General features: G+C 46.7%; 1 protein-coding gene across 1 annotated transcript in view; it reads right to left on the reverse strand.

The window, feature by feature from the left end:
• Window positions 1-906: 906 nt before the first annotated feature.
• Window positions 907-14432, reverse strand: part of LOC149369774 (luciferin 4-monooxygenase-like) — a 101180-nt gene continuing 87654 nt past the window's right edge. The window contains exon 8 of the mRNA XM_089559391.1: window positions 907-1043. Coding sequence (XP_089415517.1) covers window positions 907-1043 — 137 coding nt within the window. The remainder of the gene's footprint in view (window positions 1044-14432) is intronic.

The following is a 14432-nucleotide window of genomic DNA, read 5'->3' on the forward strand; positions in this document are numbered from 1 at the left end:
GCATGCTGCTGCATTGCTCCGCAGACAATTTCGCTATGCCTAGCAGCGGCGCTCCCGCTCGTTATCGGTACTTTCCCAAGTGAAAGCAATCGTCTATTTGTGGCAAATATATTCAAAACTATACTCGATGACTGTTTGCATTCGCAAATCTTGTTAAGTCACTGTTCACAATCGCCGATATCGCGCACACGGGCCCCACGATCTTGCTAGGCCTACTCATCGCGAAAGAGGGCCGGTGTCGACAAAAATTACATAATCCAGTGTTGACCGCTCCTGAGATTGGGCATTTTAACATAATAAACATACTCGCTCATTTTGCTCATTTGCAGAGAAAAGGCAGCTAGCGAAGTTCACGGTTCGCTCAGGCGCCGATGCTAGCGCGTAAGCCACGTTTTCTGCCGATCCCCCTATCAACCGTTGACATCGGGGACACCATTCGTTGCAGGTCACTTTGCTCTGCATTGATGTCACTACAGTATTCACCGCTCTTTCCGAAGCTGACACCCTACTAACTACCCCGCTAGCGACGGGTCTCAGTTGTGAGAAAAAGGACATCGCAGCTTAATTATATCTTTTAAATATTTGCTGTACAAAATACCTCACCATGGCCTGTGAGTAATAAAAGGCGCTGCAGGGCTAGTTGAGGATGCATAGTTTCTAGAATAGTAATTCTTCACTGTTTATTTCAGATGACCATACAGACAGACGTCACAGGACAGGCGCTGACTCCTAAGTTGATTGGAACATGTATTCATACGTTTATTTACAAAAGAAGGTAGGAGGCGTATGCGCTCATTGCCGTTAAATAAAGTACGACACCCCGCAAGTACCACTGAGAAGCTCGTAATCTTCCTGTGAAGAACAGCATTAGTGCACATGTAGCAGTGCATCCGCACATCGCTTCGTTCACTTCGCGACTGTCGTCTCGGCTTGCATAAGGATATGGACGAGCACTGTTCGGTTAACTTTCGCGGTCTCTGTTTTTGGCAGTGAGTCCACAATGAAGACGCCACCGTAGAGCTGCTTGTGAACGGCGAGGTTACCTGCGCAGAGAGGGGAAATTTGTTCCTGAACATTATAGCAAAAAACGGCAGCTTCTAATTTCAACTTCAGTCTGAATTTGGCTTTTTATCATCGCCACCCTTACAGGTCAACGGCAAAATGCTGGAGCCCGTCGGCTTGCCAGAGGAGTCGCTAGTCTCAGTATCCGATGTGGTACTTAGACTGAGTACACGATTCGGGTCACTAGCAATGGCGTATGGCGTCATTGTTGCGAAGAGCCCGAGCGCCCGAGTGTGTTCCTCGGTGGCGGTGGATGGGCTTTCGGCAGAGTGTGTTCAGCCTTGCGGGTTGAAGTCTACATGCATTGCGACATGATGGTATGCACGCAACTAGGGTTGCTTTTAAATGCGCTGATTAACCGTGATTTGATATTTTTTCATCAAAATTGGTGCGGTGACGCGGACGAATGCATGCATTGAAATGAATATCACGTAAAGGAGGCACTCTGGAATCATGCTTCGACATGCGAAGAAGTGTTGATTGCTTCGATCAACGGACTTTTTCACTTCACCGAACAGCACAGGAACATGAAGCTGTTCTCGGAGATGCTGCATTGCGTTTCAAAGGCTACGCGGCCTTCGGTAGTCCTGAGGAGGATGGTCCGCTAATCTAAGCAGCGCGCGATGTCGTCTTTCTCGGCCTGGCGTCGGAAAGGGTTCACCGCACTTGCGCGCCGGTCTGTGTGTAGAACTGTGTTTCCAGGGAGGTAGGTGTAGGAGTATTGGGATGAGCAGCGCGGTTTCGAGATATCTTCTTTCACGAAGAGCTTGAAGAACGTAGCGCCGGAGGGGTCCCTGTTCCTCGTGAGCTCTGCGTGCTGGCATCGGATCGCAACGGCGCATTTGATTCTAGCTATCTTTCGTGGTCGATTTGTGCGTTGATATTTCACACTACTGACGTGTGTCTCATGTCAATAATTGAAAAGTAACAAACTGCGTCTTTTGCAATTGCGCTATGCTATTGGCGCGGAAGTTCCGATTGAAAAGTATAGATTTGCTCTAGAGTGCATGTATGAAAACAGGTAGTAAGGAACTCATGCACGTGCTAAACCATATATATACCCTTAAAATGTGCGCTGAGTTGTATATCTACAATGCAGCAGAATTTTTTAACACGTGCTTCTTCTGCAGCACATTTAAAACGAGATCATCATAAAAATCTAAACTGAAGCCCTTCCAGCCCACCTAGTGCCTTTGTTTACATATACTTTCTAAGCACAATGTGCACGTGCAACCTTTGCAGAACACAGCATCACTCGAATCCTTATGTAACCAAGGACGTCTTGGGATAGCGCTGCTGACCACATATGGGCTAATTGGCTCATGTGTCTTCATCACATGCAGGGTACATCCAACGTAGGTTATTTTCCCCTCTAGTTCCAAGCATGGTCAAATATTTTCTGCTGTCTATAGTCTAACGAGGGTGGCCAACATAATGCCAACATAATGTGAAAAGTCTTTCCCTTTAGAATTCTTTTTTTGTTTAATATCTTCAATTGTTAATGTGCTCCATTAACACCAGAAATGCATTTTCGTTAAAAACATTTATTTAGGCTCTTTCGACCAGCAGAAAGAGATACGGAACAAATATGAAGTTTATAGCTACAGTAGCAATATGCCACTATAAGCACCGATACCGTGCACTAAACGCAGAGATAATGTTCCAGTTAACAAGTGCTAAGTGAGAATGTTAATTGTTGGCTGTCATCTGCAGATATTACGGTCGTACAACGAAGTGGGTTCATAAGAGTGGCCTACACCCATTTCACAATTTGAAGAACAAAACCTTCTGCCATCTGCAAACACAGGAGGCTGTTCTGCTAACGCAGTTTATAAATCTAGACCATGCATTTTTCTTGCAGAGCGGACATAAATAAGCACTAATGTTTAATATGCAGTGTACAATCATTCCATTAAACCGAATGATAATGCAGAGCAACAAATATATACGAAAAATGTCTCAGAAAGTGTGTACACATGTGCCCCCTTTGCCAAAAGTAACGGAGCAACAGGTTCTTGCTTCTCAAACGTATAACGGAACATTTACAGCAGCCCTAAAGGCCGAACGGTGCCATAATGTAAGGGCAAGGTCTCACCTTTCTTTACACAGAATCAGAGCTTAAGGGCTGCCATGAGTGCTTCGCTACGTGCCTAAGAAACAAACCACCTGTGCCCGGTTACTATTGGCATAGACTGTACATGCATTACTCTCCATGAAAATAGGGAGGAGGAGGGGGGACACATTCAACACATTGAGAGAATAAATACTGCTACAACCTGTAAACACAGCATTCCCTGCTACTAGAGCAAGAGACAGAGACCAAGCCCATGTACACACAGAAAGGAAATGAATTAGCACTGTGATGAAATATGTGAAAGTGCAGAGATGCGCAAAGCAACATAGTGCACGTGCCCAGTTATATTCACCTTAATTGCTGGAAATGCAGCACAAGAGTGTTAAAGAAAGCCAAATACCTCTTCACTGGCTGTGGTGGCGCAGAGGTTAGAGAATTCAGCTGCCTGGCATGAGTTGCAAGCCTTATCTCACCTGTAGCAATCACATATCATTGGGGGCAAACAGCAAGCTAGTCTATGTGCTGAGTGATAGCATCAAGTTCCCCGGATGTGTGACATCAATTTGTGACAGGCGTTCTGTGTGGCATCTCTTGTAGCTACAACACAGCTTCAGGACATGGACTCCACAAAAAGGACTAAACATTAGTGATATCAGGTTACACATTTGCGCATCGCTCATTCCACGCGCGATCACACAATAAATCATAGTAGAGAGAGCGCAGGGTTTCTTGACAACACAAAGTGAACAAGCGAGGGGATAGCTTCAGGCTGCTTGCCAACGTTTAGACAAGAATTATCTTCACACAAACAAAGACAAGTCCTCTTGTTGAAACGCTGGCAAGAGCCCTGAGGCTTTCTTCCCTTGTTCACTTTGGGACGATCACAGTCATACCATGCTGGCTGAAAAAAATGTATGTTAGTGTTCATCAAGCCTTCTCTAGCACAGCATGCAAGAGAACACACGAACACCTCACGAAAACAATACATGTCTAATGCAACAGCAACGCATGCAAATTATATATCAGATACCCATATTCAGATTTCAATGAGGAACCTAGATAATTTCAAGACAGATAGGTGATGAACTTATTTGAGAGAGAGAGAGAGAGAAAAGGACGGAAAGGCAGGTAGGTTCACCAGGCGATGCCCTGTTGGCTACCCTACACTTGGGGAGGGGAACAAAGGGGAAAAAGGAAAAAGAGCGGCAATAAAATGAGTTTTCGAAGTGTCCAGCGACCATCATGTCACGGGGACAGAGAGCGCGCACTGAAAACTTATAAAATTATAGACGGGAATACAACCCCGAGTCCCTTAAGAATCTCAGGAGCGTTTTCACCGCTTTCCTTTGCGAGGAAGGAAAATCTTACTATAGAATGAGCCTGGGAATTTATGCAAAATACAAGCGCAAAATTATTTAACTGAGTAAGCTTCATGAGCATTTTCGATAAATAATTGCTATCGAGTTTTTACTATCGTGCATCCTCAATCACTGCCCCTATTTGTCATTGCCCCGTCAACATCCAGCGCTAGCAAAGCGTGCACTATACGATATATGATACACATATTATCACGTTGGTAATCAGCGGCTGAGGGTCAACAGCGGCGCAGCCCAGACGTGCACTTCCAGATCACTTTCACTTTCACACCCACTTCCTCTTCTTCTTGAAAGGCGCTTCCGTCTCCACGAGCACTGGCGTCATTTGCCCCCCTCCTCCGAAGGCAGCGACCCGATGCCGCCACGAACGCAGGAGTGGTCTCGAGAAGAGTTACTGCGCCCTTTCGTAGTAGAGCTTCAGGCGAACGACGTGTACCACCTCGGGGCGGGGGTGGCGGCGAGATTGTTGAAGCTCGTGAGGGAGAACTTCATAATTCAGGGCTCCAAGGCGTCGCACAATTCGATAAGTACCGAAATAGCGGCGCAAGAGCTTTTCACTTAGGCCGCGTCGTCGCATTGGGGACCAAACCCGGACAAGATCCCTCGGGAGGTATTCAACAGCCGCCTCCGTAGGTTGTAGCGTTGCGCGTCCTGGACCTGTTGGTCTTGAATGCGAAGCCGTGCGAGTTGGCGGGCAGCTTCGGCGCGTTGTAAGAAGGAAGCAACGTCGTCATTTGGGTGGTCGTAGTCACAGGGCAGCATGGCATTGAGTGATGTCGTCACCTGACGACCATAAACGAGGCTAAAGGGCGTCATGTTGGTGGTCTCTTGTACAGCTGTATTATACGCGAACGTGACATAGGGCAGGACGTCGTCCCAGGTTTTATGTTCAACGTGCACGTACATGGAAAGCATGTCTGGAAGCGTCTTGTTTAGACGTTCCGTCAGTCCGTTAGTTTGGGGATGATAAGAAGTCGTCCTACGGTGACTGGTGTGACTAAAAACTAGAATATGGTGCAAGAGCTCAGAGGAGAAGGCAGCCCCTCTGTCTGTAATCAAAAATTAAGGGCGCACTTTGGCTCTCTAAAGTGCTGCAAGGCGAAAGCATTTCCTGGCGCACTGTTTGTTTTTATTTATTTTTTATTTTTCATACACAGTCTAGCCCGTTTATAACGAAGCCACTTATAGCGAAATAACGATTATAACGAAGGGATTTCAATTTCCCATTCCCATTTTTGCATTTTCAATACATTTTGGGTCCGGTTTAACGAAGCAAATAAGAGCGCGTCAGCGGATATAACGAAGAGATTTAATACCAAACGAGGACGCGGGTGTGCATGCAAGTGAGCAGGACGCGGGTGTGCATGCAAGTGAACTGAGTAGCCTGTCAACTTGGACTCCGTTTTACGGCGCACAGCAAGCGTGTCACCGCGTGTATTTGAGTGTGCAATTTGCTTGTGTTGTGTTGGTGCCCGTGTGCATTTTTTTTTGTTTTGTTCGTGCCAGTGTTTGTGTAGCTGCGGTATGTCACCCACAGGGTGGTTTTGTGACCCGTACCGATTCCTTTGTTATAATTCTAAAAGTGGCATTTGAGCCCTTTGTAGAATCTTGGGAAGGGCGTGTAAGGGTTCGGTAGCGTTCGCGGGGGTCATCGGGACGCGGCTGGGGGTGCTCAAAGCGAAGCGTCTCCTTTCATGGAACGCGGCCGCTCGCGAACGCGCCGGCAGGTATACGGGTGTCCCCCCACCCGCGGTACTGATTCGCACACGTGCTGGCACGGATGTCTATTTGTGTTTGTTTTTATTTTGTGGTGGAGAGAGTGCTCTACTTTACGGCAGCTGGAGGGCTGGCCAGGCCCTTGAAGAACCAATCATGTTGAGAGCACAACATGATTGGAAGCTACGAAATGTGGGCCGGGCCTTTAGGGCTTTAAAACCGGGCCCCGGAGCTGGAAGCGGGGTTCTGCGCTAAGGTCAGATGCTACGCATCTTCGGCAACGCCGAGTAGGGGCCTCCCCTAGTATTAGCCAGTTCCACCTTTTTGTTGTGTGGTTTGTCCTTTGCTGTTTTAATTTGTCTCTAGTGCCTTAACTAGTATCTATTGTAAATACTGTACATAAAAGTTGAAGTGTTCGCCTTACCCCTGCGTCTCAACTGAACACAAGACCGTCTCTGACGGGCACCCCTGGTGCGAAGAGCTTCAGTCTTCCAGTTGGAACAAACCGTCTCTGGCGGGGCACCGCTGGTGCAATAAGGAAGACGAAAGAACCTGTGAAATTTACTCTTGGGTAACTGAAAATGACTTAAAGCTAATACTAAGTGGTGACCTTAATATTGACTTTTCGTCCTCATCTCCCGAGTCACATGAAGCAAACAGGTTGTTCGAATGTTACGCCCTTGCCAACTTCATAAAGGAAGAAACGCGACCGTTAACACAGACATCCATCGATTTTTTCTGTAGCAATGTGTCAAACGGATTTATCAAGTCTGGAGTGGTACTAGCGCAAGTTAGTGATCACCTGCTAATTTTTCTTTTTGTCGAGTTCCCAACGGAATTTCGAAAAAGTAAGCCTTCCGATATGACATACCAGTGCATAACAAATCGAACTACCGAAAATTTCAGAAATGAAGTACGAAAAGTTGACTGGAAGCACGTCTACAAAATAACTGACCCTAGCAAAGCATATGACACATTTATAAACACACTAAAATCTTTGTACAGTAAATGCTCGCCTTATAAAACAACTAAGAGGCCTAGTAAAGCGCGCAAGCCCTGGATAAATCGTCGTTGCTTAATATGATTCAAAAGAAAAATAATCTTTTTAAACGGTTTCTTCGAACTACGTCTTCCGACGACTTAGCCAAATTTAAATCATATCGAAACAAAGTAACTTCATTTCTTCGAGAAACCAAGAAGGAATACATGTAAAAATTATTTACTGGTAATGTACAAAACCGAAGCGAGCTCATGTGGAAAGAAATAAATAATGTTCTAAACCGTACAGAACAGGAACCCGTCGAGCTAGAAATCTTAGTCCGAAATCAGAAACTTTCGGGAAAAGAACTAGCAGATACTTTTAATAATTGCTTCGTGTCGTTAGTTAAGAGTGTACATAATCCTGATTCCCTGAGCTATCTCAAATCTAGAAATCACTGTAGTGCATTTTTGTCGCCAACGGATCGCAGTGAAATAGAAAGCTGTTTTCTTCCTCTCCGAACGAGTAGTACAAGGGACGTAAATGATCTAAAAATTCAACCTATTAAACATACCATGGATCTAATTAGCCCAGTTTTAGAGCATAGATTTAATCTATGCTTTCTGCAGGGAGTTTTCCCACAAGCCATGCAAGTTGCTAGGGTGAAAGTAGTTTTTAAAGGTGGCGAGAAAAATAACTTGTCGAACTATCGTCCCATATCAATCCTCTCCATTTTTTCAAAATGACTAGAGAAACCGCTGTACAAAAAGATCATTAGCTTTTGTATCAAACATAACTTATTGACACCTCATCAACATGGGTTTAGAAGTGGCCATTCCACAGATACAGCGCTTTTAACTCAAAAGGAACTAATCCTGCAATCTTTCGAACAGCACCAATTAACTCTGGGTGTATTTGTAGATTACTCAAAGGCATTTGATTCCATTAATCATCAGACAATGCTTGCTAAACTTGAGTTCTATGGCTTCCGTGGCGTTTTTCCTGACATATTTAACTCTTATTTATCTCCGCGAGTACAACAAGTAGTAATTAACAATAAATTATCCGACCCGAAATCAGTTTTAGCAGGCGTCCCGCAGAGTAGCATATTGGGGCCTCTACTTTTTATCATCTACTTTAATGACATCGTTCTCATTGACCCACGCCCAACATTTATAATATATGCTGATGATACGAGTTTATTTTCCACCTCTAGCAATATACATAATCTGACTGAACAAGCAAACACGTGTCTACATCTTTTAAATCATTGGTCGATCGTAAACTCACTATCTATAAACATAAATAAAACAAAAGTCGTACTTTTTAGGCCAAGAAATAAAACAGTGTGCGATAGCGACATTTCACTTCGGATTCGGTCTGTGCCTTTGGAAGTTGTCCCCGTCGTAAAAAGCCTTGGAGTATATTTTGATTGAGAAGCATTTATCGTGGTCAACACATGTCGATAAAACAGCGGACAAGCTGTCAAAAATAACTGGTGTGTTAAGTAAACTGCACTATTTTCTGCCACAAAGAGTGAAACTAATTCTTTATAATTCCATGTTTGCTTCCGCTTTAAACTTCTGTTTCACGGTATGGGGAACTACCACACTCTCAAACTTAAACAGGTTACACGTAATCCAAAAACGAGCCATAAGAAGCATTGCAAGCATCTCCCGCGACGTTACGACAAAACCCCTTTTTAATGCCTTCCACATAACTCCAATACACGAGCTATATAATGTCAACTTAATAAAACGATATAGGAGAAGTAATACCTACCGTAATTTTCTTGAAACTTTGTTTCAACTAACACCTACCTATCTGTCTGTCTGTTTTTGCGCCTAAAACCTATTCAAATATGAACCAAAGCCAACCAGCCCAGCAGCAAGTGCTCAACTAACAACTAGAGAACACACTCATGCCATAAGAAACCGCGATAAATGGTTCATTCCCCAAATACGAACTATGGACGTCAAATGCTTAGCTACCACATACCATTATTGCTAAATACTGTGTGTTAGTCTTACAAACCAGTATTTTTGCATCTGATTTCTTTTGCTGTTGTTGTCTGTTTTTATCTCTTTTTTATTTATTTTTTCCGAGTCAGTTGTGTCTCGCTTATTTTTCCTCAAACGCAATTGTTTTGTTAGTTCCTGCCAATATATGTAATCAAACAAACCTTTAAACCTTGTACGGGGGTGCAGGCGCGCAATCAAGCTCCAGTCAGAGCTTTTTGTTTGCGCCCCTGACATCTGGATGATGTAAATAAAGATTTGATTTGAAATATGTGGAAGGATAGATTTTGCTGAGCAAACTCAGATTGGGGTATGTATTAGTCTGCAGTTGTCTCCAGGCAACCGACTGCTCTCTACTAAGGTCTTTGTGGGGAGGAGGTTAGGTCCTCCGGAGGGCTCGTTGGTGTTCGAAGATGGCTCCATACCGTCTAGTGACTGCGTCCAGTTCCCCTTCGGTGCGCGCCTCCCGGTTGGCGTATGCTCGGGCATTGGCGTCCGCACGTTGGTTCCCTTTGACAGCCTCATGGCCTGGTGTCCACGTGATGAAGCATCTCGTAAAAGTGATTGTCCTCGCCTTGAGTATGTGAATGGCTGCAGTGGATATGCGTCCACTGCTGTATCTTCTGCACGCCTCTTGCGAGTCTGTAATGATGTGTGCATGCGGCTCGTCACTCTGCTGGGTGATGGCGAGTTCAATTGCTGCTTCCTCAGACTCGAGGATGTTGTTGGTTTTTATCGAAGCGCAGTTGATTTCCCTGAGCTGGTGATCCACCACGCTGGCGACCGAGCCGTATCGGTGTCTGTATGTGGTTGCGTCAACGTATAATACGTCTTTTGCCCCGGCGAAGCGTCTTTCGTGCAATTCAGATCTTGCCTTTCTTCTCGCCTTATGCATATCTGGATGCATGTTTTTTTGGAATCGGACTAATCTCAATGATCCTCCTGATTTCATTTGGAACGCTCGCTGTGTTATTGATTTCTTTCAAAGCGTCCCTTATGCCCAGCAACCGCAGCGTCTGTCTGCCTGTTGCCGACAGCATCAGTCTTGTTTTCTGCGCGAGAAGGTGGGCATCGATATGTTCTTGCACTGTGTTCTTTATGCCCAGTTTAAGGAATTTCTCCGTCGAAGTGTTTACCGGCAGTCCGAGAGCGCATTTGTATGCTTTTCAAAGAATTCCCTCTAACTGCTCCTTTTCTTGCTCGAGCGGTGTTTGGTAGGGGACGCCGTATAAGATCCTACTGACCACGAGGGCCTGTACTAGCCTACATGTGTCTTCCTCGTTCATACCTCTTCTTCTGTTGGAAATTCTAGCAATCATCCTGGTGATCTGTGCTGTGGTACTTGCTAGCTGTCTGATCGTGTGATCAATACGACGGTTGCTTTGGATCCACATACCGAGGATCCTAACTTTCGATACTTCCGGAACCTTCGTTTCCCCTATGTAGATATCTATGGAGTTTTGCAGATCATACCCTTGTCTGTAGACTCTGAGCACCTCGGATTTTTCAGGGGAGCATGCAAGTCCACACTGTCGAGCGTATGCGTTGACCGTGTCTGCTGCTCGCTGAAGAAGCTCTTGTTTTTCTCCTAAGGATCCCCTTGTCACCCAGATTGTGATATCATCTGCGTAGGTGGCATGCCTGATTCCTTCAATTTCTTCGAGCGCCCTTGCTAAACCAATCATTGCAGTATTAAAAAGCATAGGTGATAGCACAGAGCCTTGCTGTGTTCCTTTTTCGGGGGTGTTGAAGGTGTCAGTCCTGATGCCTCCTATTCCAATGGTAGCGGTTCGGTTAGTCAGAAAGGCTTTCACATAGTTGAATATTCTCTGTCCGCAACCCAGTTTGCTGAGCCCCTCCAGCACAGCCCTGTGACTGACGTTGTCAAAGGCCGCTTTAAGATCGAGAGCGAGCAAGATATTTTCTCCATATTTTGGGACGGTAGTGAGCACCTCCTCCTTGATCTGCAGGAGAACGTCTTGTGTTGATAGGTATTTTCGAAATCCAAACATAGTGTGCGGCATGAGTTCGTTGTCCTCAAGGTGGGTCTGCAACCTGGGATGCACAACTCTCTCGTACACTTTTCGCAAGCATGATGTTAAGGAAATGGGTCTAAGATTTTCCAGGTTTGGAGTCTTTCCGGACTTCGGAATCATTACTATTTCCGCATGTCGCCAGTCGTCCGGGAGGGTCCCCTGTTCCCAGTGTTTATTGACGAATTCCGTGAATCTTTTGATTGAAGTGTCATCCAGATTCCTTATCATGGCATTGGTGATGTCATCCTTCCCTGGTGCTGTGTTCTTTGTGGCGGACATCACAACGTGTCTGACTTCTTCTATGGTAAGGGGCTCGTCCAGAGCGGGATTCGCTTCTCCCGTGTATGCCAAGCTGCTGTCGGCGTGTGTTGAATTGCCGATATAACGCTGCTTGATGTTCTGTAGCATTTCCTCGTCAGTGCCTTGGAACTGGTGCGCGATCCTTTGGGTCGTCTTAGAAGTTTCGGATTTTGTCGTGGTTGAGTCTATGAGAGCCCTTAGCAAGGCCCATGTCTTGGCTCAACCTAGAGTCCCCTGAAGTTCGTTGCACTTTTGGTTCCAGACGCGCCTCGAGAGCTCCGTCGCATATTCTTCGGCTTCTCTGGTGACCTCAGCGATCTTACGCTTGAGCCGCCTATTATTCTTTTGCCTTTTCCACCTTTTTAGTAGGCCCCATCTGGCGTCCCAGATGTGTAAGAGATGTTTGTCCACCTCGGGTGTGTTGGTAGTGAGGGCGACCTTTCGGATTAGTTTTTGCCAGTCTGTCTTGATTCTTGCGATCCAGCCTTTTATGTCGGTGATCTCAGCGTCTTCAGACTGCGCCCTGGATTTCCTATAGGCTTCCCAGTTTGTCAGTCTAGTAGCCTGGCCATGTTGTCTCCTGATCGGGAGGGTTTCTATATGGATGCGCATGGTGCAGTGGTCACTGCCTAGAGTTTCGCCGTCGTTTTCCCATCTTGCGTGCCTTACCCCTCTGACAAATGATAAGTCTCGGCACGAATCTCGGTTGAAGCTGTTCCCCACTCGAATGGGTTGGGTGTGGTCAGTGATGAGGGTGAGCCTTCTACGATCAGCTTCCCTGGCTAGATCCCTGCCTTTCTGGGTTTCCCGAGCATAGCCCCAGCATTTATGCCAGGCATTAAAGCCCCCCAGAATAACGATACCGTTCTTGCCTGCTGCTTCTTCTGCTTTGTTTAGCAGGTAGCTGAAATTGGCTTTCCTCTGGCTTGGCGGGCTGTACATTTAAGTAGGAAGGTGCTTTCTTGGCTTCTCTTTTGGGTAATGATTTCTATAAGGACGTGGTCAATGTCCGTTCCGTCGATGTCGTGTCTGATTGCGGTGACTGCTTTAGCAACCAGCGTGGCGACCTTGCTTTGCTCCTTCCCCCTCGTAGACGGACTACCCCGCGAGAGTGAGTGAGCAGCCGGTTTCCTGTAGGGCGATTATGTCTGGAGGAGAGGTGCAATTTGTGATGTGTTGTTTAAGAAGACCCTGCTTTCGGCGGATCCCACGGCAGTTCCACTGCCATATTTCGAGGGTTTCCAGCTTGACCGAGCATTTACGGTCGCTCGCCATACTGAGATGGCCTGTTATAGGGTTTTCTTCTGGATTTCATGGCTGTGAATTGTACCAGACGCTCTCTATCCTTGCGCGTCTCGTCTTGGATGTTGGAGATGGGGTTGCTAAGATTTGCCAGTGGATTGTTAACAGCAACTATGGCAGTTGCAAATTCCTGGCGCCCTATAGTTGTCGCCTGATCTTCGTCTGTTTGCGGGTTAGGGTTGTTCTGCCTTGTTCTTTGGGCCTTTAGTTCGTCTATCAGATCGTTTAGTTTCTGCCTCAGCTCGGCGTTTTTTGCCCTGAGTGTCTGAATTATTTGTCTTAGCTCTTGAACTTCCTCATTAGCTTCCCCATTAGCGTTGTTAGCTATCACTGTTGTCTGTGTGTTTGTGTTTTTTGGAGCTGTGGAAGAGGAAGGGAAAAGGTGCTCTTTCCAGCTCACCCTGGTTGCTTCCTCCTTTTATGGTGTGGTCTTTTTCTGCTGCTGCTTCTTTTTGGTTTCTGGATCATCCCGGGTCCTGGACGCCGATCTCGACATCGATCCTGATCTCGATGCCGATCTGGACTTGGATCTCGAACTGGAATCCTCGCTGAACCAGCGTTTCTGGGCCCGGCCGCGTCCGCCGTTGTCTCCACCGCCTGGTTCCTCTTTTTTTCTCGTCCGTGGTCTCGGTTTCCTGAGGCGTTCCTTGCACTCCTTTGCCCCTGTAGGATGCGCTTCCGTGCATAGCACACACCTGGGCTCGCAGGAGTGTCCGTCCTCGATCACTGGCTCGGTGCATTTAGAGCAGACGACAACGTCAGGTGTAGGGCATACGTCCGCCCTATGTCCGGCCTTTAAGCATGTATAACAAACTTGCCGCTATGATCGATAGAGGGAGCAACGTATCTCGCCGCCGTAATAATAGACGTAGCGCGGAACGATCTTTCCCTCGAAGGTAATGACCGCGCTTTGGGATTTGCCAAGCATTCTTGCATAAAGTATTTTGACTCCCTGGGTACGTACTCGAAGATGTGATAGTAGTTCAGTTGGCGTGGTCCCAGCGTCCACTCCATGAATTACATCTTTGCACGAATTGTCCGGCGCGGCCACGTAAGCTGTCACTGCATAGTTCTTTGCACCAAAGCGTAGACTCGATATACACTGCACAGCACTAGCAGTCTCCATGCTTGGCGTGCTGAGTATAGCGATGTTGGATCCGTTGCGCAGCCGTATAAGGAAGCTGCCTTCGTTGCAGATGTCTGGTTTTCCGCATGCTTTGGTTATAGCTCGGGCCATGTGATGCGTGCTCAATTCGCTGATGTTGAGTCCATTCTTCGGTCTAAGGAGGACTTTGAGGTCGTTTTTGAACGGGATTCCACTTGAGTTTGGGTTGGCTCAGCGCTGAATTGTCCGCAGGGTCTGTCCCGGCCTCCGGAACGGCAATCAGTCTCGAGTTCTGGTACTTGGCAGCGCTGTCGTCGGTTTGAAGATTCTGTTCGACCGGTGTCGTGGCTCCGGCCGACGCCGCCGCGTCAGCGTCAGCCATCCTCACGGGTACGGCGTGAGCTGTAGCAGCGTTCCTTCGGGCCGACGGCCCGACGCCGCCTAGGCTTAGCGCGGCGTTCTCT

The sequence above is a fragment of the Amblyomma mixtum genome, chromosome 1, assembly GCF_055824585.1.
Source record: "Amblyomma mixtum isolate Tamu chromosome 1, ASM5582458v1, whole genome shotgun sequence".
Taxonomy (NCBI): domain Eukaryota; kingdom Metazoa; phylum Arthropoda; class Arachnida; order Ixodida; family Ixodidae; genus Amblyomma; species Amblyomma mixtum.